The following is a 27,592-nucleotide window of genomic DNA, read 5'->3' as shown; positions in this document are numbered from 1 at the left end:
TAAAAATATTACAGATCAATTTATTCCCGACTAATTATTATTGCGACATATTTATAAGATACATTTTTTCTATTCGTTTTATAATAATTTGTTTACATATTTTGGGAATTTCTCATGCGCAGTTACCCATACATGTATGTTAAAATATTGCATTTTTAAGGGTTATTAAATAATTTATTATACAGTTGGCAAGGTTTTCAATCTTCTGAATTCTATAACTGTGAATGAAATCACATTTTAAAGGGTTGTTTTGACAAATGTACGCATTACTAAACCCCTTTTAGAATTGCTATTTTAATGATATCTATATAGTGAATACTCTTATGAACATTGCCAAGTATATTATACATTTGCCGTAATATCATTATACTTTTCTTTTTCTAGAGCTATTCAAAGATAATGCAAGGTTAGTATTTATGAAAAAAACGAAAAATAACCATTTACATATATTATGTTATGGTAGTATACATAAATATACAATGTTTAAATAATTGGAAATTTGTCTCACTATAATATTTACCATATTTTTTTTTTTTTTCAAAATTTTTTGTAGAGGACAAAGAATACGAATTAAGGGGGATTTTAAAGGGACATTGTAAAGGGGTACGATGCTTATGTGTTATAAATAATAAAACAATCGATGAGTTGAATAAATTTGAAATAAATTTTGAGTATATCGTTAGTGCAGATCTCAATGGAATAATTATAGTTTGGAAAAAAGAGACCGAATGCAATGATAAAGTTCCCAATGATGATCAATATAATGATAATTTTATATTATATAAAAAAATCGAAGTTCATGAAAAGTTTATTTATGCATTATGCTACAGTAAATATGTAGGAATTAGCGAATTAAAAAATAATAGTAATGAAAGCATTGAAGATAATTTACACTTTTATAGTGGAGGGAATGATAAAAATATTTATTTATTAAATTTAAATGGTCTTATTGAATTAGTATTACAAGGACACACCAATAGTATTTGCAGTATAGTTGAAAAAGATGAAAATATTTTGTTAAGTGCTGATTGGAATGGGGAAGTTTTTGTCTGGAAAATTGAAAAATCAAATGCGAACAATATAGGAAGTAGTATGATTAATGATGATAATGCAAATATTTCCCCTCAAAATCTAAATTCTTTGAGCTCAAATAGATATACCTATACCATTTTGAAAGTTTTAAAAAACCATAAGCATGCTACATATATAACTTGTTTTAATGATATGTTTTTCACAATATCACAGAATAATATAGTAAATATGTGGAACAAAGATGGCGAAAAAATCGATGAAATAAAAAATATACATAATGATACTGTTCGAGATATTATATTATTTAATGAAAATAAAAATATTATAACATTTTCTAATGATGAAAATATACATATATATGATTCTAACTTTAATTTAATAAAAATATATATGGGACATACAGGCTTCGTTTTTTATGTCTGTGTAAATGAAAAGGATAAACTCATGTATAGTTGTAGTGATGATAAAACTATCAAAATATGGTCCATTGAGGATATTTATAAATTAATGGAAAATTATGATATCAATAATATAAAAAATAATCCCCTAATGAACAATAATAATTGTAACAATAAAAATGATAATTTTGGATGTCTGCAAACTATACATTTAATAAATACACTATGGAATATAAAATTACTTCACAATGATGATATCGTATCTGCTTGTAATGATAATTATATCAGGATATTTACAAATAAAAAGGAACATAAATTAAATAAAGAAATAGTAGACAAATTAGAAAACGAACTTAATAAAAATAATGACAAAGATAATTTGTATAATAATAAAGATATAAATTCGGTAGAAAATATGAAAAATATTATTGGAAAAATTGGAGAAATTAAAATATTCAAAAATCAAAACAAATATGAAGCATATAAATATGAAACAAACGGATGGGTTTTAATAGGGGATGTAGTAGATGATGTAAACTCATCAAAAAAATTCTACATTGGTGATAATTTATTTCAACAAGGTTATTATGATGAAATATTCTCTATTGATACAGGTTATGGAGATATTAAACAATTACCATATAATATTAATGATAATATAAATTTGATAGCTGAAAAATTTTGTAAAAGAGAAAGTATTTCAATAAGCCATATAAAATCAATTGTCGATTTTATAAATCAAAACTGTTCAAATTTAAATAAAAATAATTCTAATAAAGATATCAATGTGATCAATGAAGATTCGAAAAAGTTTGTTACTGTCTTAAATGTATTTACAATACAGACAGCTTCATTAGATAAGATTTTGCAAAAAATAAAAGAATTCAACACGAACATTCCTGTTAACGAACAAAATAGTTACAAACTTTCTGACAATGAATTAAATAGTTTAACTAATATTACAAATGTATATAAAAAAAGTATTAAAAATAATTATATTTTTAACACTGCAGATATTAATTTAATTACAAAACTTTGCAATTGGCAACCAGTTCATATATTTCCTGTAATAGACCTATTTAGGGTTTTAATATTAAACAAACATTCTGATATTTTGTTTAATAATAAATACTCTTTTAATGCATTCAAATTAGTTTATGATTGCATATTATATTATTTCCAAAATAAAAATGATAAAGATAAGAATCTAGACCCATTACTAGTATGTTGCCTACGGTTTTATTTAAACATGTTTAATTTATCAACGCCAAGATATTACATGTTTAAAAAATGTAATTTAATTTTAAAACAATTTGCCAATTTTAAATCAAATAATCTAAATATCAACATCCTATTAATAAAAATATTTTTTAATTTTATTATATCCTTAAATGAAAATAATGATAATGAAATAAGAAAAACATTATTTCAATCTATTCATGATTTTAGAGAAAATATAAACGAAATAGAATTGCTCTATACTTATTCCTTGTGTTTCCATACATCTCATTCTACATATAAAAAGCAAACACAAGATATAATACAGAAATATGATATTAAGCAGTTTATCAAAGACAAATTAAAAGCATTAACTCCCCAAAAAAATGAACAAAATGAAAAGTTATTTAAAAATGTGAATTTAATTTTGAGTGACCTTCCATAGAGATACAAAAAAAAGTGTATCACAAGAAGATCCTTATTTTTCATTGCATTATATTGATTAGTTACACAACTTCTTTTTTTGTGTACTCGAATTTTTTATTGTAATTATTTTTTACATATCCTTAGAAAAACAAATCCACATATATATGTACTCAAATGCATTTTTGATCCATTTGATAAAACACATAAGATAGTGTTTAATTTGTGAGTATTTTTTTATTATACTTTTTTTATAATTATACAAATAATGAATCACCCAAAAAAAACTAAACAAGTTAAAAATATATAAAAATTGAAAAATAAATAAAATAACACCAAGCACATCCACAATTGTGGAACATATGTAAATTTATCATAGTACAAATAATACGGATTGCGTCATTTTTCATGAATTTTGTTTATATATGCATATTAGCATGTCCCCATCAATTAATACTGTATAATATGTCAACCTGTTTGCTCTCTTTTTCTTCTTGCAATCGCCTAAAAATGGAAGTATTATAAAAAAGTGTGTATGTATTATGTAATAAAATGAATATGCAGTGTTTCCTTATATATTGCATAAATATCAGCTGTATGAAACTACATATATATACACAAATCCAAGCATATGTTATTTACGTAGATTATATATGTTTATGCATTTCAAAAGTGTAAATTACTCGTATTCCTGGATAGATGATATCCTAAGTATAATATGATTTAAAAACTTGAGATTTGGCATAAATAAATAATAATATATAACATATATCCCAGTACAATTAAACATTATATTATTTTGGACAATCAAATCATTGTAATTTGATATATCTGAATATTTTTGTTCAGTTATAATATTATTATTATATTCTTCTAAGTTTTTAAAATAAACTATTTTATGTAAATTTTGATGTGTTAAGTCTAATTGATAATTTTTAGAAACATAATTAAATAAATCGTACAAATTATATAATACATTATTTGTGTATTGATATGAATCTAAATATGTGGTTATATCAATATTTTTTATTTGTGTAAAGTATTTTTCAAAATCTGCTACTATTTCAACATCTTTTTTTATATCAAGTTGTTCCTTTTTTTTGTATTTTTCTTTATCCGCATAACTATCAATATTCTCATAAGTAGCATAAACTGCCTTTCTATCTTTAATCAAATTTCTAGCATGCCCTCTTTTTAATTTTATAATTTCTCCTTTTTCTCCTACATGAATTATATTGTTTAATAAAACTATATAGGTATATTTATTTTCCACAGCAGCTACATATGTTTTCCTTTTTATTGTGTATTTGTTATAATTTAAATATGAGCTCATAAAGTATTTCTGAAAGCTAAACAATCTGTGTTTTCCAAGCATATTTTTCAACATTTTTTATTACTTGCTAATATGTAGAGAATCAGAAATTATACAAACTGAAAATTTATTTTAACCGTTTTTCATTATGAGAGATGTAATTTTTTATAGAAACATAAAGCTGGCGAGAAATAAAATAGATTGTGGAAAAAATATATATCTAAAATTTTATTTTTTTTTTAAATATATCCATATATTTAGCATTTACACGCATCTTATAAATTTACAACTTCTATTAAGAGGTAAATGTATGTGCACATATTGAAAATACATCCTATATATTTTTTTTAGTATATTAACAAATAAGTAGCTAAACAGTGTAAATAGATATAATACATATTTCACATATATATACATTAATTTTTTTTTCTCTAAATAAATTAAAGAATTTATATCCATTTTAAAATAATTTAACACTTTTACAGAAAAATATAAATCGTCTTATAAATTTAGCTTTTAAGGATATTTTTAGAAACGGCTTTTTGAATTTGGCTAAACAATATTTTTTTTTTCCTGAATCACGCTACAATTATGTAGTTAATTTTTCCCATTAAAGGAAAAAATTGTACTAATAATAGTAACAATAAAATATATAATAATTGGGATAGCAAAATAAGTAAATGATATTGTTCCCAATATACGTTAATTCATACAGCCATGACGAAATACATCTCTAACTTTGATCCCCCCAATGATAATTGGAACATAGTAAAAAATTTTATTTTAAAAAAATCGTAAAACATCATTATTGCATAGAATGAGTGAAAATGAAAAGACCATATTATATTAGTTATAAAATGTCTTATGAATTTACCATATATTTTTGTAATTACGAATTCATTTTCATTTTCATATTTTATCACTTTTTTCGACTTTCTCTACACAGATAGAAGACAGTTTGATATATCGTGTTGTTAAAGAAGAAGAGGAAAAAAAATACACAAAAATATTTTCGTTCGATTTAGATAATACCCTAATTCTTTCACGATCCTTTTTTAAACCTGCACAAAATGAGAATGACTATATTTTTTATTCAGATTTAATAATCGATTTTTTAAAAAAAAAGGCATCAGAAAATTATAAAATCATGATTTTTTCTAATCAGAAAGGAGTAAGCACAGGTAAAATTACTTTATCAAATATTATAAATAGGGTGGATAGTGTTATAGACAAAATTGGTATACCTTTAGAGTGTTATTTAGCATTAAAAAATGATAAATATAGAAAGCCAAGGACAGGTATGTATGATTTTGCCATAAAAAATAATTCATTAAACATTGAAGAAGTTATTTATGTAGGAGATAATGCAAATAGGGTTTATAATACAAATTTTAAAATAGAATTTATTAACCATTTAAAAACCGTTTATTCCAAAAATAATGTAAATATTAATATAAAAGATATTGAAAAAAAACTAAAAAAAGATTATACAGACACAGATTATAAATTTGCACTTAATATACATGCTAAATTTTATACCCCAGAAGAACTTTTTCTAAATATAAAAAATAACGTACCAGAAAAATTTTCTTTTATTCCAATGAATTTAAATAAAAATTCAAATGAACAAGATGAGCATGAGAATTTAACAAAAATGAAGCAAATTCTTCACCTTTGTATAAATGAAAATAAAACATCAGAACAATTAGAACAAAATAATAATGATCAAAAATTAATAATTTTAATTGGCCCGCCAGGGTGTGGTAAAACATTTCTATGCAAATTTTATTTCCCTAATTATGTTAGAATAAGTGAGGAAGAATTAAAAACAAAAAAGAAATGTATAAATATGTTAAATGAATGTATTACTCAAGGAAAAAGTGCTATAATAGACAATATAAATTTATCTAAAAAAAATAGAGCAATTTACATAGATGAAGCAAAAAAAATAAATCAGAATATAAATATTTATGGTATTTTTTTTAATTATTCAAAAGAGTTAACAATACACTTAAATACGTTCAAACTTCTTACAGATAAATCAAATAAAATGATGGAAATCCCAATTATTCCCATTCATTCATTTTTTAAATATATTGAAACTCCTTCTTGTAGCGAACATTTTAATAATATCATCGTTTTAAATGATCAGAATTTTTTTCCAACCAATTTTGAAAATGAAGAACAAAAAAAATTATTTTTCTCATATTTGTATTAATTATGAAAAATCAGGATTTGCATATGTATCTGCATACATATCTGCTTATACATTTTGGAAAGATATAAAAGTGTGTTAAATTTTTTCTGAAAATTTTAAAACAATTTCTTTGAAGCTAATATTTATAACTACTTATTCATTCATAAATATGCATATCAGTGTAATTTAGGGATGCTAAATATAGTGTATACATAAAACAATGTGTTTATATATCCTATATATTAGGGACTATTACTATATGTATATTATTTTTCACATTAAAATTTAATGATATTCATTTGGAAAAATATTTTTTAATTATCCAAACTTTTAGCAAACTTATTAAGCATAAAATTTAAGCTTTGCTCATTCATGCCTTTTTTCCCCATTTCACGTATTGGATTTTTTAAATGATCTACTATTAAATTAATAAATTTATCTTCGGATATATCTGAGAGAAAAAAATGAATACATATATAAATTGGCTTAGTGAATTAATTGACTATTATATTAAAAAGAGAAAGAACATAAACGTGCTTTAATTTGCACATACGATTATGAACCTATAGGAAACTACGCAAAATGATATACACACATATATGCATACGTAATCAAAAATTAAATTATTCGCTTTCAACAAAATTAGTGAACTTACTAAGATAGTTGACGATATTTTTTCCCTCGTGTAAAATTATAAAGGTTATGGGAACGAAGAAAGAAGGAACCGATTCATAAGGTTCCTTTCCATTTCTTACATCTATACTTCTTTTAAACAAATCACATATTTTGTAATCAAAATTGAAATACGAGGTTATTATATTATTATAAATTTTTTGGGTAGATTTATAATACTTAAATATATATACATCCATTTGCTCAATTAAATAGTAACTCGATATTGCAACTAAATAAATCATCAATCTAGTAATTAAATTATTTATAATTTTTAAGCATTCATATAATGGTATATGCTGTATAATGTTATTATAAAATGATATACAAAGTTGATCAAATAAAAAATGTGTATCATCTGTATTTAATTTGTCTATATTATTTTTTAAAAACCATATTGTTTTTTTTTCAAAAATTTCAAAAAATTCATGTAGACATAAATTTACTGCATTGTTTAGTTCGCATATTCCTTTTTCTAATTCAATTAAATCAAAAATATTTTTTTTTTCATTTTTATTTATTTTTTTTTTCCCTCCCATTTTTACAAAAAACGAACTAATTTCATAATTTTCATCATCCCCATAAATATTATATGATTCGTTCATATTTAATGAGCTATATTTTATATCCGAAGTTAAACTTATCTTAAACAAATCATTGAAAATCTTTTTTTCATTTTGGAATAATGGATCATTATATTCATTCGGTATATTACTGCACTCTTGATCCTCCTTTTTGTTTTTTACTGTATCTAAATTTGTGTTACCTTCAGGTATGTATTCCTCATGATATTTAAATAACCAATTATCACATAACAAATTGTTATTAAGATAATCTTGAAAATTAAAAAATTCATTATAAGATTCATTAAATGATAGATTAATTAATGGTTCGTCATTTTTCAATTTCTCTGTGTGTAAATTATCATAATCCTTTTTTTGCATTAATGTTTTTATTTTTGTTACTTTATTTTTTAATTTACACAAATTAAGTATTAAATATTTTAAAAGTTGTCTACTAATTAAAAATAGCTCTAAATTATACTTAAAATGTTTATATATATAATCAAAAACAATATGCTTATTTCGCGTGTCAATATCAATACGTAAATTTAAATTTAGCCTTAAATTATTTAAATTGTTACTTAGTAGTAGTAATGAATTATTACAAGAGACTATAATTTTTCGAAAAATGAATGGGAAAAAAATGTGGGTATATAATTCTGTACAAAATACATCAACATAATTTTTAATATCAAAGATGGTTGGGAAATTATAATCATTTTCATAATCTATACTGCTTCTCATATTTGTATTTTGAAATAAAATATCTACTAAATTTACTAATTTATTAATTGAATTAAAAGTTATTTCTTCATATTCTTTTTTAAATAAGATAAGGAGTAAATCTTTTTCTTGGATTTTAAAATATTTTTTTTTTTTTATAACATTTAAAAATTCTTCACATAAATTTAAAATGTGTAACATATCTTCTTTTTTTATATATTCATTCAATTTATTATCTATTAATAAATTTATATATGGTAAATAAATTTCAGTATAAATATCTATAAGTTCGATCATATTTTTTTCCTTTTCTTCTTTCAAAAAATTGTTTATACTAAAATTCTGATCAAGCCCATTAGGAGTTGTATCGACCAATTTGCTATATTGTTCTACAAATTCTCTTTTTTGGGGTGTCTCATCATTTATATAACCCTCATTTTTCATAACATTATTAATATAACAAATTTGATCCATAATATTTTTACAGTTTTGTATGATTAAAAAAAAGCTTTCTTTCACATCTTGCTTAAATTCTTTTATATTTGATATATATGTATGAGTGCACTTATTTATTTTATTATTTATAATATTTTTAAAACACTCCTTTCCAATATTTAAATAACTAAAAGAATATAAGCAATGCCTAACATTATTTTCGCAATTCTTATCTTTATAAAAATTTGCTGACAAGTAATTAATAAATATAGATACTATGCAATCTTGATAATATTTTAATTTTTTAATTTTTAATTTAACTATAAGCACATTCTCGATATTATGATAATTAATAAAGTCGACCAAGTCGCTTAATCTTTTTAAATATTTTACTAACACATAAAAATCAATACTATTTGTATCGTCTATATTTATACTATTATTATTAATAATTGTTTCTTCTTCGAAATTATCATTTTTATTTTGGTTATTTTTAAGTTTTTCCATTTCATCAAGTTTATGCTCGATATTATTAAAATTTAGGTCTTTAAAGCATGGATTTTCACTTATTTCGTTGCATATTTTTTCAATTTCCTTATCCAAAATCTCGTATAATTTTATTGTTTTTTCAATCTCGATTAAACATGCTTGTTTATCAATTAAAGAAAAGACGTTTGCCTTTATTCCCTTCAATTCTTCATAGTTATTATTATATACATTTATGATTTTTTCTATATCTATAGTTTTACAATCATAGGTTGCATTCTTTTCCTTATTCTTATTATGCACATTTACCGAAATGCACAACTTATCAATATATTTGTAAAAATATTCATACCTTTTCTTTGTAACTTTTCTTATAAAATCGTTCAATGTGGTTATCTTATCATTTATAATTTCTATAGCACAATTTAATTCATTTTCATTTGATACATTTTTCAATATACTTTTTAAATCAATAGAAAATATTTCATTCATATCAGAATATTTTATCTTATTAATGTTGCCAGAGTCTACCTTTTCTGGATATATACTGGCATCAAAATCAGTTCCTTTCATTTTATTAAATGTACTATAACCTGCATATATATACCCGTGTGTATATATATAAACGTATGCTTAGATTCAATCATATAATTACATTATTTTTTTTTTAACTTAAGGTACTACAAGTTATATATTTTTCTATAATATTCGTTATCATTCATACTACAATTTTTATAGTTTTGTTACTATTTTTTGTATAGCTTTAATTTTTGTTAAAAAAAATAATATCACAATAAAAAACAATAATGCTAATATAACAATGCATATAAATCGCAAAATAAAAATATGTTAGGAGCAGCTCGATCTTCCCCTAATAAAACTTCTTTTACTTAAAAATTAATAAGTGAAACAATTAAAAATGCAATGAAAACTTAAAATATATCTAATTTTTTTCTCATAAAAAAAGAACAACAAAACAAAAAAAAATTATTTGCGCAGTGCGCTCAAGCGTATGAAAAAAGAAAAAACTATATGCATCACCATTTTATACATGTATATAATTATGTGGATATAGAAATATACCCTTTCACTAATTTTTGCATTGAATGGAAAAAAATAATTCCTTTTTTAAATACTTCAAGTATTTATTTATTAAAGGATTTTTTTTATCTTTTATTTCTTCCCATATAAAACAAACCAAATTAAATAACACATGATTTGGATAGATGCTAAAAATAATTTTTTTTTTCTGTCCGTTTGTGGTGTTTGGAACATGCGAATTACTAACAACAAACCCTTTTTCTTTTGATACAAACATTTTGTTTTCTTCGTACGCCATTAGGTAACATATATCCATTACATAATTTAGCAGTAGGAATATTTTATTTATCATTATTTGCTTATTTTTTTTTTTGTACATATTTCTTTTTCCATTCTTAAAGTAATATATTAGCAACTGTTTTAACATTTTAAAAAAATTATTACACAGGGCATGATATAAACGATTATAATCATTCCTTTTTCCTTTTTCTATTTTAAGAGCAATATTGTCATTAAAATATTTAAGAAGTTTGTGAGTAAACGGAAAATGAAAAACCTGATTACGGTTACTAAAATTATTACGCCTCTTACTATCAGTATTTTGTATAGGCATAAAAGATAGGGTATAGGGGTAGCCCCCATTAGTTGTGTTATGCAGTTTTAAAAAATTTATTTCATTGTCATCTAGTGATTCAAAATTTAACAAAATATCAAAAGACACATTTGGGTATATATATGTGGATTCATCGTAGTATGAACACATATTTGATTTTATCATATAACTTTTAAAGTATTCCCAATTTTGTTTTATATTACTAATTATAATATATGGTTGTATATTAATATCAATATTATTAATTATATGTTTTAATATGTTTCGGTTTTTTCGGATTTTTATAAGAATTGGTGACATAAGATGCGATGAAGTCTTATCTTTTTCTATTCGATTTTCATTATTGCCATCATGATAAATATAAGTTAACTCTTCTTCTTTCCTTATTTTGCCTTCAAATAAGTTTATTATAGAGTTTATTATAACACTTGGGGTAAAATAACATATATGATTTGTTTTGATATTTTTATTACTAAAAAAATCACAACTTTTTTTCTTAAATTTATAATATATTACACCATAAAAAATAAATCTTAATAAAGATGACATTTTATATTCTTTTAGTGAATATAAAGGGTTATGCTGATAATTCATTTTCAGGATATTTATAAAAACATAAATGCATGATGGCACACAAATATTATGATATAAAAAAGGACAATCTTTTTTTTTAATTATTTCTAACTGTTTTAAATAGATAAAATTTTGAATATTTATTTTATTATCCTCTTCATATTTCTCTTTCATTTCAATATACTCCTTATAATAAAAACACAACTTAATGAATAAAAAGCATATATCAAAACCGTCTTTCACTAATTTTTTAATATATGCAACGTTTTTGTTCTTATATATATATTCATCAAAGAAATTTTTTGAAAAACTTGAAATATCTTTCTTTTCTTTTAATAAAATATAGGCAAGCTCCTTTTGGACATCACTTTTATCTCCGTAGTTATTACTACATTCAGATTCCTCACAAAGCTTATGTTGTAGCCTTTTATTTTTTTTATTATTCTTAATAAAATTTACAGTTATATTATTACTTAGGAATTTTTGATGGTCTGTATAGCTTTCCTCTTTTTCAATTGTCTTTCCATCACGCATGTTTTTGGATAGTTTTCTTATTTTCTCTGTCGAGTAATACTTAAAAATTATATCGTTATATCTATCATTTTTTATGTGTCGTTTTCTTCTCCTTTGAATTTTCCAGTTTTTATTAACAAACTTTTTTAATAAATAATAGATAGGTGCTATCTCTATTTTAATAGTATCAAGGGGAGGACCTTCTTTTGATAAGATTTGATTGAAAATATTTAAGTTATGATTTAAATTAAAATATATATGAAACTTTTTACTTATTTTTTCAAAATTAAATGCACGACTTCCCACAAAAAGAATGTCCTTTTTATCATAATTATTTAAATTTTGAATAATATTTAAATATGCAAAATTATTTAACATATCTTCTTGACTTATCATGATAAAAATATTTTTTTTTTTTTTTTTAAAAAAAAATTCATTAAAAAGATTTTCTCCATTATGTCTATTCCGAATTTTACAAATCTTACATTCTTTACTTGGTGGTTTTGCTTCATATATATCTGGGCATAACTTTACCAATAAATTTGAAACAACATCAATTTTTCGCTTATATATATGTGTGTCATTTTCTTTACCCAATCGAAGCCTCTTTTCTTTCGTATAACCTTTAATCGTTTTTTTTATCAATCGGTTGTATATTAAAAAGCTTGACTTGACAAGAAAAAATGACCTCTTTAAATTAATGAAATAATTGATATATTTTGTTTCTCTTATTTTTAATATTGCCCCTTCAATAATGTTTATTGCGGTATTGGATCCAAAATATTTTTTATATTCATGTGTTTCACCTTTTATATCATTATCCATCATGTTGTGATCATATAGAATAGCATTCACATTTTTTTTTGATCGTGCCTCATTATTATATAGTAGAAATAACTCATAATATACTTTGATTTTTCTCAAAAGATCTTCACCAAATTCACAAAAATTTATATTAATATAATCAAAATCAGTATAAGAAAAGCTATTATCAATATTAAACTCATAATTAATGAAATTTAAATCATCTCTTGTAATAAATATTGATGCTTCACATATATCAGTGTCTAAAAAATCCTTTTTAAATTGCTTTTTTTTCAAAAATACATCATAGTTTCTGTTACTTAATTTTGAATAAATAATTGGGATATATGATAGTAATTCTAGTTTATTATAATTTAATATTAGTTCTTTTTCCTCATTATTAATCATTACATTTTCCTTTATACTTTTTTCTTTATCAGGAAAATTGCCAATATGCTCCTTCTCTCCATTTAAAATATCTTGAAAATTATGATTTTTATTATCTTCATTATAATTATCAATAATTTTGTTGGATATCGAATTGGGTTGATCCACGCAGCTTATGCAACTTAAAAATGTGGTTTTTCCGCTATTTTTATCACCACATATTAATATGTCCATATATTTAATATCACTTTTAAGATTCGTTATGATATTGTCACTGTGTTTTTTGTTGTACTTGCCACCATCATCATTTTTCTTGTATTTTTGTTTCTTGACTTCTTTAAAATCATGATATTTTTTTTCCTTCGAGTATATATTTATTCGACTTAGAATCCTAGAATTGCCCCAAACCCTTAGTAGGTTATTATCTATATCTACAACATCTTCATCATACTTTTCTGGATTTTTATATGTGTATACTTCTTCGTAGTAGCTTATTTTGTTTTTTTTTCTCATCAGCACAATTATATACACGATTAAGTATTGAACTATCGATTATATAGTTGATTTTTGAGTGATTTTTTAACTCCTTAATGATTTATTTCTCTCCCTGCAGCTCTTTCTTTTTTTGCCATCAATTTTAAGATATATATCATATAATATATATATTTTACGCTAGTTTAAACTCTTTAATTTTTTAAAAAAATACAGTGTATATATATCTTTCTATATATTTTGAAATAGGAAAGAAAAACTATAAATATGCGCAGATTAATCAACCTATCTTAGCACGTTTAGAAAAATTATGATCACTTTAGAGCACATAAATTTTATAACTGTAAATATTTTCCTTATCATGCCACTATGATTATTTTTGTTGTCATCTTATATTTTCTAGATTATTTATTCTATATTTATTTCCACATATTTATTTATCATAGTTTGAAAGAAATAAATATATATGGATATAATTATCATGCAACGGAGTGTCTCTCCTCAAAAAAAAAAATTAAAAAACAAAGCAACGGCATTACTCATATATTACATCACTAAAATAAAACGGAGTTCTAATGCTAATATAAAAATCAGAAAAAATACTAAACAATATTTTAGGTATCCTTCATTTTAAGGACATTTGTAGAAAATAGTACATTAACTAATGATTCATGCAAAAATGAAATATTATGTTTTAAAGAAACATAAAAGTGCGATTTACACAAATACATATGATCAATATCTAAACAGATATGAAACAATTGGATAAATAAAACAAAGCTCGAAAAATATTTACTTAATAAAAAATTAGAAAAAGGAAAAGTGAATAATATTTCATTAATTTTTGAACTAACCCATTTATCAATTGGGCTTTTGGTTGATTTTAACCATATATAACAAAAAAAGAATGGACATATTTCGATTTGTTCATCACTATTATTTTTTGTGTAAATTATAATTTTTTCAATGTCATTAACTTTTGAATATTCATTTGAAAAAAAATCTTCATAATACTCGCTAGATTCTGAAAATATATTTTTGGTAAGTTTAAGAGGGTATGTAACTTTGTGTATACATTTATTTATAAAATTAGGTAACAGAAATAGTAGCAACCATTCTCGAATTTCTTTATTTATGCTATTGGAATAAAATTTAACAAATTTTATATTTTTATCTTTATATATAGAATTGTATAAAACATATAAAGCTAATGTGCGCAAAGGATATATTTTTATATTTATTATAAAACAACAATCTTTTATTTTTATTTCATCGATATTTTTAATTTTATTTTTATCCCCGTAATTATCTTTCATAAATATATTATTATACTCGCTGTCGTGCATATTATTATTTATCTTATTCCAATCAAATACTTTATTTTTTAATTTATTCAATTCATCATATTTACTTAGCCAGTTTGTAGACACACTACATATATCGTCTTTCATTCCATTTCTGTTATCTCGTGTTTGATCGTTCATTCTGTTAAAAATTGTATCATCCCTTTCAATATCTTCTGGATTCGTTCTTCCTTCTTTTATATTTTCCTTTATAATATTAAACCCCTTTTTTATATTCCTTCCAATTTTATATCCGAAATAATCGGGGGTACGCGGCCATATCGGTAAAAAAGCAGAAATGTGATCTCCATCATTTGATATATTATAATTTATGTTACTGAGTAAATGGTTTTTAATCTTAACTTTTAAATTAGCATCAAAACAGTTGAAATAATTTATTTTATTTTCTTTCAAACTAATTCTCATTCCAATGTGTGATATATCTTTTATGAATTTATCCACATTGCATTTTTCTTCTTCTTTCAAACATAAGGAAATAGGATAATCGTTCCTAAATTGAAAAAATGTATAAAAAAGTATAATAAAAAAAGAATATATTTCCGTTTAAACGATTTAGAGAACACATAGACATATATTTTTATTTCTTTTGTTCATGAAATATTGTGCCTTTTTTTTTCACTATTTCTTACTTGTGTACAGCATCAGAATCTACGGAATACAAATCTAAAGATACGTTTGGGAGACTATCCAATGAATGAAACGCATTCCCTACTCTCTTTATACTATTATTATTTATATTAATATTATTATTTATTATATTTTCATAATTTTCATCATCATAATTATTTTCTTGGTAATTTATCCCAAAATTTTCAGGATTTTCAGATATAACATGTTGATTATATGAATCTGTATATATTGTTTCATTCGCTTTTTCATTGATATTAATTTCTTGTGATTTGTTAAGGCTATAATATTGTTGTTCTTCATCAGATATTAAATATGTATAATCACTTGACTCATTTGTCGTATAATAATTATTATATATAATATTGCTAATTTGTTCAAATTTTTTTTTTTTTTTAATTTTTTTTCTTATAATAAAATTTTGATCATAATACACTTCCTCCTTTATATATAAATCTGTGTGTGACCAAATTTTATTTAAAACATTTCTCAGTAACGATTTTTTAAATTTTCTATGTTTTATATAAATGTGAGAATTTTTACACTTTTTTTTCCGTCTATTTTTGTTATATTTTTTAATAGATCTATCTAATATATCCACACTACTCGAACTTTTTAAAATTACATATTCTTCTATATTCGACTCTTTTATTTCGTTGGTGTTTCTTGAAGTTTTTCCTTTTTTCGTGTTTTGTATTAAATATTCATCATCTGTTATTGCTTCATTTCCTTGTGAAAAAAAAGCATACAAAAAATTTACAACATCATCAGTTTTTGGATTAATTCTATTCAAATTCATTATTAGTTTATTCATTAATTTGATGGATTTTTTTTTGTTATATAAATAAAAAGACTTTGTAAAATTACCACCATTTTTTGTAAAAAAAAAATTTATAAAATTCTCATCCATATATAAAAATTGATAAACCAAATCATAAAATATTTCAATTTGTAATAAATCCTTTGTAAAAATTTGATTGAAAAAGTTTGTATTATACAACCATTTATTTATATTCATTCTATTGTATAGTTTTTTTAAAAATATATTGTTATACACATACCCATAAAAATCTAAAGACTTCATAATCCGCTTAAAATTCCTTTTATTTATTTTTTTAACTATATCTTTATAAAATAATACTTTTGATAATTTAAAATCTATATTATGCTCGTTCATATATATTATATTATTTTTGCTATAAGTGTTTAATATTACTTTAAAATACAAATACCTCTCAACATATTTTACATTTACTTCCAATATTTTTTTTTCTTTTTTATATATTAGTTTTAACTTATTTAGGTAATTATTTCCAAGATTTTTTTTTGTCTCTACTTTTACACTCTCCAAATTTGTAATTTCTTCTTTTTTGCTTACTACACATCCCCCCATAATTAATAGTTCTTTTTTGTTATCCTTATATTTCGAATAGCTCTGAATGTTATCAAAATCTTCACCATATTTTATCAAGTTTTTAGATGTATCATTTTCATAAGGATCTAGCTTCGACGATTTATCACTGTTTTTTGCCTTTTTTTCCAAAAAATATTTTTTGTTATTAATTGTATTTATCTTGTCTATTATACCATTTTCTATACATTTTTCCTGATCATTTTTCCTACTATTTTCGTTTACTTTGTTTGAATTAATAGACGATATCTTATTTTCAATCAAATATATTTCCCCTGATTTATTTTTTTCAACTTTAGCAATTTCTTCAATTTTTAGAATTTCATGTATTTTCTCATCTTTATGATTACTAATAGGTGAACTAGTTACCAAAATATTATCACAACAACTATCATTTTTCCATTTCATTAAATCATTATCTGAATCTATAAACTTTAAAAAATCGCTATGAATACTTTTAATTTTTTCTCGTTTTTCAACAATATTATCTTTTAAATTATCCTGGTCTTTTTTTTTATGTAAATAATTAACTAAATATTTATTACTAGAAATATTATTATAATCATTTTCATGAAATATCTGCTCATCATATACTGATACATTATTTTGTATATCTGAAAAGCTTAACCTATCAATACATGCATGTTTATTATATTCATTTACTGGTTTTTCTTTTAAATTATAATTTATATTTTCGATACCATTATTTGTTGGTTTATTTTCTTTTATCTCTTCATATAATTCATCATTATTAATAAAATATTTTGAAAAAACGCTAGTTTGGCTATGATATCCTTCATTTTTTATAACATCATTATCATAATTTGTCTCATCAACACGAATATTGATGCTATTTTGAATGTTATTCCCATTAAAAACCTTTTCATTCTTCTCCATTTTAACATATCCTTTTCTGTTTATGTCAAAAATGGTTGGAGTATGATTTAAATAATTGTCTACAAACTTATATGCACATTTATCTTTTGCTCTAGCCCTTTTAGATATCTCATTTATTCCTGATTCTTCTGATTTAATATTTATTATACTAGTATTATATATATTTGTTTGGTGATTTATTAATTCATCATTTTGTATATTTTTTTTTATTACACATGATGTATCTTTAATCGTTTCTTCTTCTTCATCCTTATCGAGTTTTTTCGTTTTCAATTCTTCATTTTTGGCATCTTTTGTTAAAATATTTTCGATATCATTTTTATGTTTTAACATATTTTGAGTCCCACATAAATTATATTCATTATCTACTACTTCTTTAATATAATTTTTCATATTTGTTTTTTCTATAATACATTTTTGAGGCGTATTTAAAAAATTATTTCGATTTACTACATTTTTTATTTTAGCTATTTCATCATTACAATATTCAGATGTATACGAATATTTTCGAGCATATTTTTTATTTCTGATCCTATTTTTCAATTTAGTTTTAGAATTATTTTGTGATTTTGAAAAGATCCTTTCATATGAAATATTTTTTTTATTCATTTTTTTTTCTTTAGAACTAACTTTTTTATTCTCTATTTCGAAGGAGTTTTCTAATATATCCTTTTCAAGTACATAAGAAATGGTGTTTGTACATATTTGATTATTTAATTCAGTTTCTGTCATATTGAATTTGGTGATCATATTTGGATAATTTTCATTGAGTTTATATTCACTCAGTTTATCTGTTTTATGTCTAAAACTTTTTGCATTATCAATTTTATAAAAGTCTTTTAATTTACAAAAAATGTTGTCGTTCTGTATTTTCCCCTCTTCTATGTGATTATTTTTTGTTTTTTTTTTATTATAATCCAGATTATTCTCATGTGATAAGAAGTTATCAACGAATATTTCATTGTCTTTACTTAAAGAGCTTTCGATTTTATTCCGCTTACTAAAGTCATATGAGCGTTTTTTTAAATTGCTCATCATTAGTATACAACAAATAAAGAGAAATTATCAGTGATAAAAAAGAACAATTGTATGCATAGATATAAAAATAATAATCCTTAATAGGATGAAACTATAGTAACAAAAAAAAACAATTCGATTAGCTTATTAAAAAAATATTGCAAAATATTTTTGCCTTATAACAACAAAACAATGCAAATTATCATAAAATATAAAATCGTATATTTCACATATATAAATATATTTTAATTTATTTTAACTAAAAAATATATTTGCTTATAATAATATTATTATGAAAAATATGATACCACACACAAAATGTTAGTATATAATATATGCAACATCATTATGAAGGCGTTACATTTTTTCGCAGATTTTGTATTTTTACCATTTATTAATATGCTCCTTTTAATACATTCTTATCTTTTTAGGCCTATAAATTTGCCTATCTATATTTTTATTAATTTTATTTTTTGTAATAATTTTTTTTTAATTTTTACACATTAATATTTAGCGTTGTCTATTTTTATAAAAATCGAAAAATGTCGAAAAAATAATATACACATAAAAAGAAAAATACCATGGACATATTTTCTTTTCATTCTTAATAGATATACCCTTTTCAGTATTTTCATAAATAAATATGTATGTGTATATGCGTAAGCATGTGACTATACATTCATTTCTTTTACATATAAAAAAGGTTTTATTCATTGATTTGTGTGTTTCTCAAGTTAGTGATAGTAGACGACAAAAAAATCAAAAATAAAAAAACGTAAAAACAAAAAAAACTAAAAATCTAAAAAAATAATAAGCAAATGAATCGTATTGAACATCAACAGATACTATATATCCATTAGAATTATATTTATAAAGTTGTAATATTTGTCCGAACTATCAACTATGTTAATCAAATTCTCAGTAGAGTAAAATTCTTGTGTTAATAAAGAAAAGGTCTTACGTATATATAAAGATATTTTAAAATTTTCAAAGTTACAATCTGATACTAGTTTGTTTAAAAAACCATCATTAATTGTATTTTGAATGTAATAATTTACGGATAATTTTTTACCATACAATATCAAATCTTCGGACTTATTTATATGAACAATATTTTTATGTGAAAATTTTAAATAATTGTTAATATTTTTTCTTTCATAAAACTTTTGCTCATAATCACTTAAATGCATAAATTCAATATTTTCTAGCAAATCATTGAAGCTAATATCACATTTATTATCTGCTTTATTTTCATTAAGAAATTTCAATAAATTATCATTTTGTATATTGTCCCCTTCGGCATATATTGGTGCTAATCTACGAAGAATATGTTTGTTAAATTTATTTACATTATCTTCATATGGAATAGGAAGTATTAAAACAGCATTGATTATGGCTTTGGTAATTTTGTCTAATCTTTCCCTCAGGCTTTTAATTGCATCTACGTTAAAATACTCTAAATTGTTGCCTTCTAAAATTTTGTCCAAATCGTTCATGTTGCTATTCCTTTTATCATTATTGATGCTATTATTACCAAAACTAATATTGTCATCTTTCAAAAAGAAATCAGATTTATATTCATCCTCTCCTATATTCTTTATTTTGCTCTTTCCAATGAACATATCCCCTTCTCCTATTTGTTCGGTATTTAAATTTTTATTATCATTTTTCGAAGCATTACAAAGTCTCTTCTTTTTCTCATATAAACATAGATATATTAGCATGCTTGTAAAAGAATAAATAAAGCATTTCAAATCATCTGAGCTTTGATATATATAAAAAATATCATTTAGCCATTCATCAATAATAGAACCACCATTCTGTTCATTAAATAAGGTGTTCAAAAAATGTTGTATGTCGATAAAAATATACATAGAAAACGATTGATATATATACCTTTTTTTTTGAATCATTAATAATACACTATATAAATTATATCCATTATCTGAACAATTTAATTGCAAATTTGTATTCACATATTTTAAAGTTTTAATTAGTTTTCTTATGAATTCGCTATTCTTGTCTTTTAAAAGAAACATATTAAAATATATAGTATTTAACAACTTCAGTATTTTATTTTCCATATTAGTATTCACACTAATATTATTAAGGCCATTAAATAAACTATCCTTTGTTCTCGATAGACGCTTTTTTTTATTAATCAAATAATTTTTTAACTCTTCATAAAATAAAATTGTAGATAATACTTTCCCTCTTTTAAAATCCGGTATCATATTTATTGATTCATTGTTTATTGATTCATGTTTTTTCCTATATAAAGTCGATGAGATACTTATTTCATCTATATAGTTAAAATTTGGTTCACTAATTTCACTATTTTTAGAATTAATACTAATTTGTTTATATTTTCTCTCTTTTCCATTTTCTTCCTCTTCTTCCTCTATATCTACATATACTCCATCACCTAAATCCATATATGGATCTTCTTGCATTCTTTCATATAAACTTTCATCATCGTCTATATCTTTTGTGTTATCATATAAATTGTACTGATCAAAATATATACAATCATTACTATCAATGTTTTTCTCTGTGTAATTCCCTTCATCAAATTTTTTAAATGAATAATTTGAAGCATTATCCATATCATACATCTCTACATGATCTTGAATTAAATCATAAGACCTTTTTATTTCATTCCAAAATAAATATGTGAAAAATATATTATTTTTAGTTAGCAAACTCATAAAATAGGATAACAAGTTATTATATAAATATAAGCCGCATATGTGTGATGTGCTATTGTTACAATAATTTTGCTCATTTAAACTTTCATCAGATAAACAAATTAATAATAAACAAATTTTTCGAAATATTTCAATTAATGATATATTAATATTAATTTTGTTAAACGGCTTTTCTTCTGCTAATGAAAAGAAAAAATATAGTATGTCTCTTTTTATTACATTACTAAAAAACTGAAATGCATATATAGGATTTGGTGGTATTTTTTCTAATTTATTTATTTCCTTCAATTGAAATATATTCAAGCTATTAGATATTCCAGCAACCGAATACAAGAAATAAAACCAAAATATTTTATAATTAAACAATGAATTTTTAGTAAAAATATATAATATATAATAAATTTCATTTAATGTCTCTTCGTTTATTTGATCATCCATTTTCTTTTTCATTATAATATTTTTAAAATGAGTTATAAATTTACTATTCTGCAATATCTTCATGACTAAAAGATCTTGAGTACTACTTGCATTTGTATAATATTCTAAGAAAAAAGATAAAAATTTCAAGATTCTTAAAAATGAGTATTCTGTTTTGTTCCTTTCTATAGCAATCGATTTTGTGTCTAATAACGAGTCATTTAATAAACTTATAAATAAAAAGATATTATTGTTAATTTCAATTTGATAAAACAAAGAAATAAAGTTCAAGAATTTGTTTAAATTTTTTTGCCCCATTTTTTCCATATAAAAATTAAAATTATTATATAGCACATTGTTAATAAAAAAGTCACTAAACCAATTCATTTGATTGTATAAATAATTTTTGTATACAACAATATTATCATCAAAATAGCTTTTATCTATTGACCCTTCTGTTATATATTTAAAAAGACTTGTCTTTTCATTATTTTCATTTAAAACCACATCTATATTATCACAGTAAAATGCATTATCAACTGCACTTGCTTCATTTTTTATAAATAATATTAATAATTGAAAAAATAAAAATGTGAAAATTTCTCTAAAATCATCATAAAATGCTTTTCTTGGAATACCAAATTTATACATAAAGTTAATTAGTGTATCAAATGATTTAAATTTTAAATGCTTTTCAAAATAAAATAAATTGATAAAACAAATAAAGAAGAAAAATCGTAATGTATTTTCATCAAACCATGTCATATTAACATATTCTTTAAGCATCCATATTGTAATTCTCTTTAAATTATTCGAATAAGGATGAAAGCCATTAACTAATATATAGTTAAAAAAAAATGACTTATCATTTATTTTAAAATCATTAATTATTGTATCAAATTGTGTTATTTCGTTATTTTCAAAGTATGCTATATAACAATTTTTATTTTTGCAATACTCTTCTATATAATCGTCAATCATTAACTTTTCTTTATTATCATCTTTTTCACATTCATCAAAATTTCCAAAGCTTTCACCAAAATTATCATTGTTTTTCTCGCTATTTTTCACAACTGTATCTACTTCTATAAATTGTTCTAATTTTTTTTTAATAAATGAATATTTATAATAACTCAAAAACATAAAAAAAGAAATATATTTGTACAAATTTATATCATTCATAATAAGACAACTCAAATTTATATTATGCTTATTTTCCATACTATACAAATCTTTAAATATTAACTCTTCTTGTGAATATTTGTATAACGGTAAATTTTTAATAATATATATTAGATTATTAAATGATTCATTATTTAACGAATAAAAATATGAAAAATCGATAGTATGTTCTATTCCATTATCTTTCATATGGTTTTTTATTATTTCAGAAATATGGCATATTACATCATATATATATATATTATGATTTTGTGTTCTCATACATATTTCAGTATTAATTAAAAGATTACTCTTTTTATTACATTCCATTTCTATACCACCATCTGTAAATTTGATTTCATTATTTATAAATATTTTAGGATATAACAAATGCATATACTCGTTTTGAATCACTAAGCATCTTCTTAAATTATCTTTCATATTTTTATCTAAATAAAATATTATATCATAAAAATAATTATCCAACAATTCACAAAACAAAAAAAATATATAATTCACATATTTTTTCAGTATATTCTTGGATTTTGTGTCATCATAATAATTTAATAAAAATTTTCGGAACAGTGGGATCTTATGAAACCAAATTATATATTTTTCGAATTTTAAATTATCAAATGATGAATCTTTTTCCTTCTTTCCCGGATTCGTTGTAAAATTCTAAAAAGGGGATAACATATAAAGGGGGAAATACATATTATGAATAAAGCTAATAAACATTCATATAAAATAATAAACTTAACAATTAGTAGATAAATGAACTTGTCTTATAAACATTGTATAATGCATATACGATACTTTATGTAGCATTTATTTTTTTTTTTATAATCTTACGTCAATACATTCGATGTGTGAACTACTGCTAATATGAACAAACAACCAATTTAGAAAAACATCACTTAATATATTTTGTTTCACGAAATTTTGTAAAGACTTCATTGAAATTATCATACATAAATAGTTTATTGAAAGAGATAGACATTTATCAGAAAATTTTATATAATCTGTAAAATTTATTATGTATTTGATATAACTAAATAATTTGGTATGATTCTCCTTTTCTTCGTCAGTATATGTAGTATTTATTATTACCTTTAATATTAAAATTGATATTTTCTCTAAAAATATGATATATTTATTTTCAAAATTTTTAAGTATTATTTTCCATGTATCATTCATTTCGTCAAAATGAATAGACCGAAATAAAAAAACATTTAAAATTTTTAAACACCATTTTTTGGCTTTTAATATTATTGTTAATAGCAACTTAACTAAATTGTTTTTTTGACTACCAATCAACTCACATAAATTTTCATAAGACGATTCTTCAGTTATTTTAGACACAGATATTAAACCAATTTCAGACGTTCCATTAGTATTTATAAAATATAAATTGTTTACATATTCAGATAAATCTATATCAATTATTTTACTTATATTATGAAATAATATTTCCAGCTCATTATTCATTACATCTACTGGAAGCTCACTATAATGGCATAACATGACTTTATATAAAAATTTTATTATTTTCTTTGCTGCAAACATAGCATACATATTATTAATAGAATTTAATAAATAATAAAGTAGTCTGTTAAAAAATGGGAAATATATTTTTATTATATCCTTAAACCCCGATAATAAATTTTCACATGGAATTTTTAAGCTACCATAATCATCTGTCTCTAGTAATTTTCTATTATCATTGTTTATATAAGAAATAAAATAATTGTGATATAATACGGAGTAATAGTTACGATTTTGTATCCTAGGAATGTATTTTTTTAAAATTTTATTCAATAAAAACATTAAAGAATATAAATTCTGGAAATGTATCACCATCCTATATTTGTTTTCTGTATTTCCAATTTCACAAGTTGAATCATTAAACTCCATTAATTTTGTAATATAATTTATGGTTGAATTATAATCATAGTTTAAAGCATTGGTAAAATAATTTTCCTTAAATATTGAAACAACTTTAAATATTCCGAATATATTTTCTATTACATTTCCCCACTTATAGGGATAATCTATTAAAAATATATTTAAAAATATATCAATAAAATATAAGCATATGTTGAACTTTTTCATCTCAATTATGGTTTTATATTTTTTGAAAGATTTATGCATATTATTATTAATATACTCTTCAAAACTAGGAAAATTATTACTTTTTCTATCATTTATTACACATGAATTTTTAATCAACAACAATATCTTTTCTCTTAAATAAATCCATTCTTCTTCTTTAAACCTTTTAGAATTATTATCAGTATTTTCCAATAACTTAGAATGCTCAATAATATTTTCATTTAAAAAATTGATATATAAAGGTTGCATTTGAGATAGTTGCACATTTTCTATACCATCTGTTTTACCATCATTTTTACTGTATATTAAACTACTAAAATTGTTAATTTCTTTTTTATGTTTCTTCTTTTCATAGTTATTAATAATATTTTTTAAATATTTATTCACATATTCGAAAATATAATTTTTTAAGCATATTATCATCATTAATCGTAGATAATGATATTCTTCATTCTTCATATACGAATTATTAATCCCTTGAATTAATTTAATTATGTCTAGTTTGGTATCTTTAAACTTTATAGAAGTACAATAATCTATATTTTTGTTTTTTGTCAAATTAATAAAAATATCCACTGTTTTTTTTATTTTCAATTTACAATCGTTATCAGCATTATTTATATTGTTTTCTACACACTCATTATTAGTTTTGTCAAAAATATTTAAATCTTCTGTTTCGTCAATTTTCTCATAGTAGTTATTTAAATCGACAAATAGATTATTACTTATTTTAATTAATCGATCCATTTTGCTTATAAATCATAATAATACATATATGTTTTCATAATATTTATATAAAATATAAAATGATACAATATTTTGCTTTTAAAACTTAGGTTGCAATCAATGTATCGTGTATGCAGTTTTTAATTTAATATATATGACATTTTTTTTTATCCTTTTTTGGGTTTTTGTTTGTCTTCTTATTAATATTATATTTTAAATTATCAATGTTATTGTAAATTTAATTTATTTATGCAGGAAATATAGTTTTTTTTGAAATTACAATGTAATACATAAAGATATAAAATAGCATAAAAAAATAAATAATTAAAAATGCAAAATTTAAAGATAATATAAAAATGTTTTATTCGGTATGAAAAATTATTTAAAATTGTTAATTCTTAATGAACAAATCAAAACTATAAAATTTATTTTTAATCAATTATACTTGTCTTTTTTATTATTTTTTTCAAACGATATGCAAATATTTTTGTTATTATATATCATTAAAGTAATAATAATATTTAAATAATAAAAGTAAATGTTAATTAAAACTTTTTTTTGTGCATAAAAAGTTGTAGTACAATTGTGCAACTTTGTTGTTCTGTATATATTTTGTGAAATTATTTTTATTAAAAAACATACTTATTTTTATTTTTCTATAATGCATATAAAGAAAATTATCGGTTAAGTATAAATATGTATTTAAAAAAAAAAAAAAATTAGCATTATTCCTTTAATGGTTATATGTGTGCATGTAATTATAATGAAAAAAAAATGTAAAAATATGTAAGAACACAAAAAAGATATTAAAAAATAAACAAAAACACACAAACAAACAAACCATATATTTATATGTAAATGAAAGAATCAAATGAATAGATATATGAATGGGATAAATTTTTATTACATAGAAATACCCAAAAACAAACGTACACATGCATTAAAAAATGAAAAAATATAGCGAATTTGTTCTGAAATTTAAAAAGCTCGAAATATGTGTGTGTGTGTGTGTTTTTTTTTAATTTATTAAAACACTGAATATTATTAATAACAATATATTATATTTATTTTGTTTATTATAAACATTATTAGTAATAGTAGTATACTATGCCCATTAATTTTTTGGAAGTGTGAGAAGCATTACAATCGTTTAGGAATCATTATCACATATTGTAGGAAGGTATGCGGGCATAATATGGGCTTGTTATAGCATATTTTACTATATCTACGAATCGCGTAATGTCTTTTCATAATATTCTAACTTTTACCT

At 22.0% G+C, this 27,592-nt stretch overlaps 7 protein-coding genes across 7 annotated transcripts; 2 read left to right on the top strand and 5 right to left on the bottom strand.

Annotated features, from left to right (window-relative positions):
- Window positions 1–399: 399 nt before the first annotated feature.
- On the top strand, window positions 400–3,093 carry PVVCY_1104050 (polyubiquitin binding protein, putative; the record flags this gene model as incomplete). The annotated part of the gene is made up of 2 exons (XM_008625974.1): window positions 400–406; window positions 554–3,093. 2 exons carry the CDS (start codon window positions 400–402, stop codon window positions 3,091–3,093), a joined length of 2,547 nt encoding a protein of 848 aa, XP_008624196.1.
- Window positions 3,094–3,517: 424 nt separating this feature from the next.
- Window positions 3,518–4,458, bottom strand: PVVCY_1104040 (50S ribosomal protein L9, mitochondrial, putative; the record flags this gene model as incomplete). Its single annotated transcript, XM_008625975.2, has 2 exons — window positions 3,518–3,575; window positions 3,755–4,458. 2 exons carry the CDS (start codon window positions 4,456–4,458, stop codon window positions 3,518–3,520), a joined length of 762 nt encoding a protein of 253 aa, XP_008624197.2.
- Window positions 4,459–5,100: 642 nt separating this feature from the next.
- Window positions 5,101–6,601, top strand: PVVCY_1104030 (bifunctional polynucleotide phosphatase/kinase, putative; the record flags this gene model as incomplete). The annotated part of the gene is made up of 2 exons (XM_037634563.1): window positions 5,101–5,151; window positions 5,330–6,601. The coding sequence occupies 2 exons, from the start codon at window positions 5,101–5,103 to the stop codon at window positions 6,599–6,601; spliced, it is 1,323 nt and encodes a 440-aa protein (XP_037490650.1).
- Window positions 6,602–6,894: 293 nt separating this feature from the next.
- Window positions 6,895–10,032, bottom strand: PVVCY_1104020 (conserved Plasmodium protein, unknown function; the record flags this gene model as incomplete). Its single annotated transcript, XM_008625977.1, has 2 exons — window positions 6,895–7,031; window positions 7,236–10,032. 2 exons carry the CDS (start codon window positions 10,030–10,032, stop codon window positions 6,895–6,897), a joined length of 2,934 nt encoding a protein of 977 aa, XP_008624199.1.
- A 517-nt stretch (window positions 10,033–10,549) lies between these two features.
- On the bottom strand, window positions 10,550–13,903 carry PVVCY_1104010 (conserved Plasmodium protein, unknown function; the record flags this gene model as incomplete). The annotated part of the gene is made up of 1 exon (XM_008625978.2): window positions 10,550–13,903. One exon carries the CDS (start codon window positions 13,901–13,903, stop codon window positions 10,550–10,552), a length of 3,354 nt encoding a protein of 1,117 aa, XP_008624200.2.
- A 593-nt stretch (window positions 13,904–14,496) lies between these two features.
- PVVCY_1104000 (conserved Plasmodium protein, unknown function) lies at window positions 14,497–19,219 on the bottom strand (the record flags this gene model as incomplete). Its single annotated transcript, XM_008625980.1, has 2 exons — window positions 14,497–15,736; window positions 15,876–19,219. 2 exons carry the CDS (start codon window positions 19,217–19,219, stop codon window positions 14,497–14,499), a joined length of 4,584 nt encoding a protein of 1,527 aa, XP_008624202.1.
- Window positions 19,220–20,043: 824 nt separating this feature from the next.
- Window positions 20,044–26,343, bottom strand: PVVCY_1103990 (conserved Plasmodium protein, unknown function; the record flags this gene model as incomplete). The annotated part of the gene is made up of 2 exons (XM_008625981.1): window positions 20,044–24,162; window positions 24,337–26,343. 2 exons carry the CDS (start codon window positions 26,341–26,343, stop codon window positions 20,044–20,046), a joined length of 6,126 nt encoding a protein of 2,041 aa, XP_008624203.1.
- Between the last annotated feature and the right edge of the window lie 1,249 nt (window positions 26,344–27,592).

This window comes from Plasmodium vinckei, assembly GCF_900681995.1.
Source record: "Plasmodium vinckei vinckei genome assembly, chromosome: PVVCY_11".
NCBI lineage: Eukaryota > Apicomplexa > Aconoidasida > Haemosporida > Plasmodiidae > Plasmodium > Plasmodium vinckei.
This window is presented reverse-complemented; position numbering and strand designations above follow the sequence as displayed.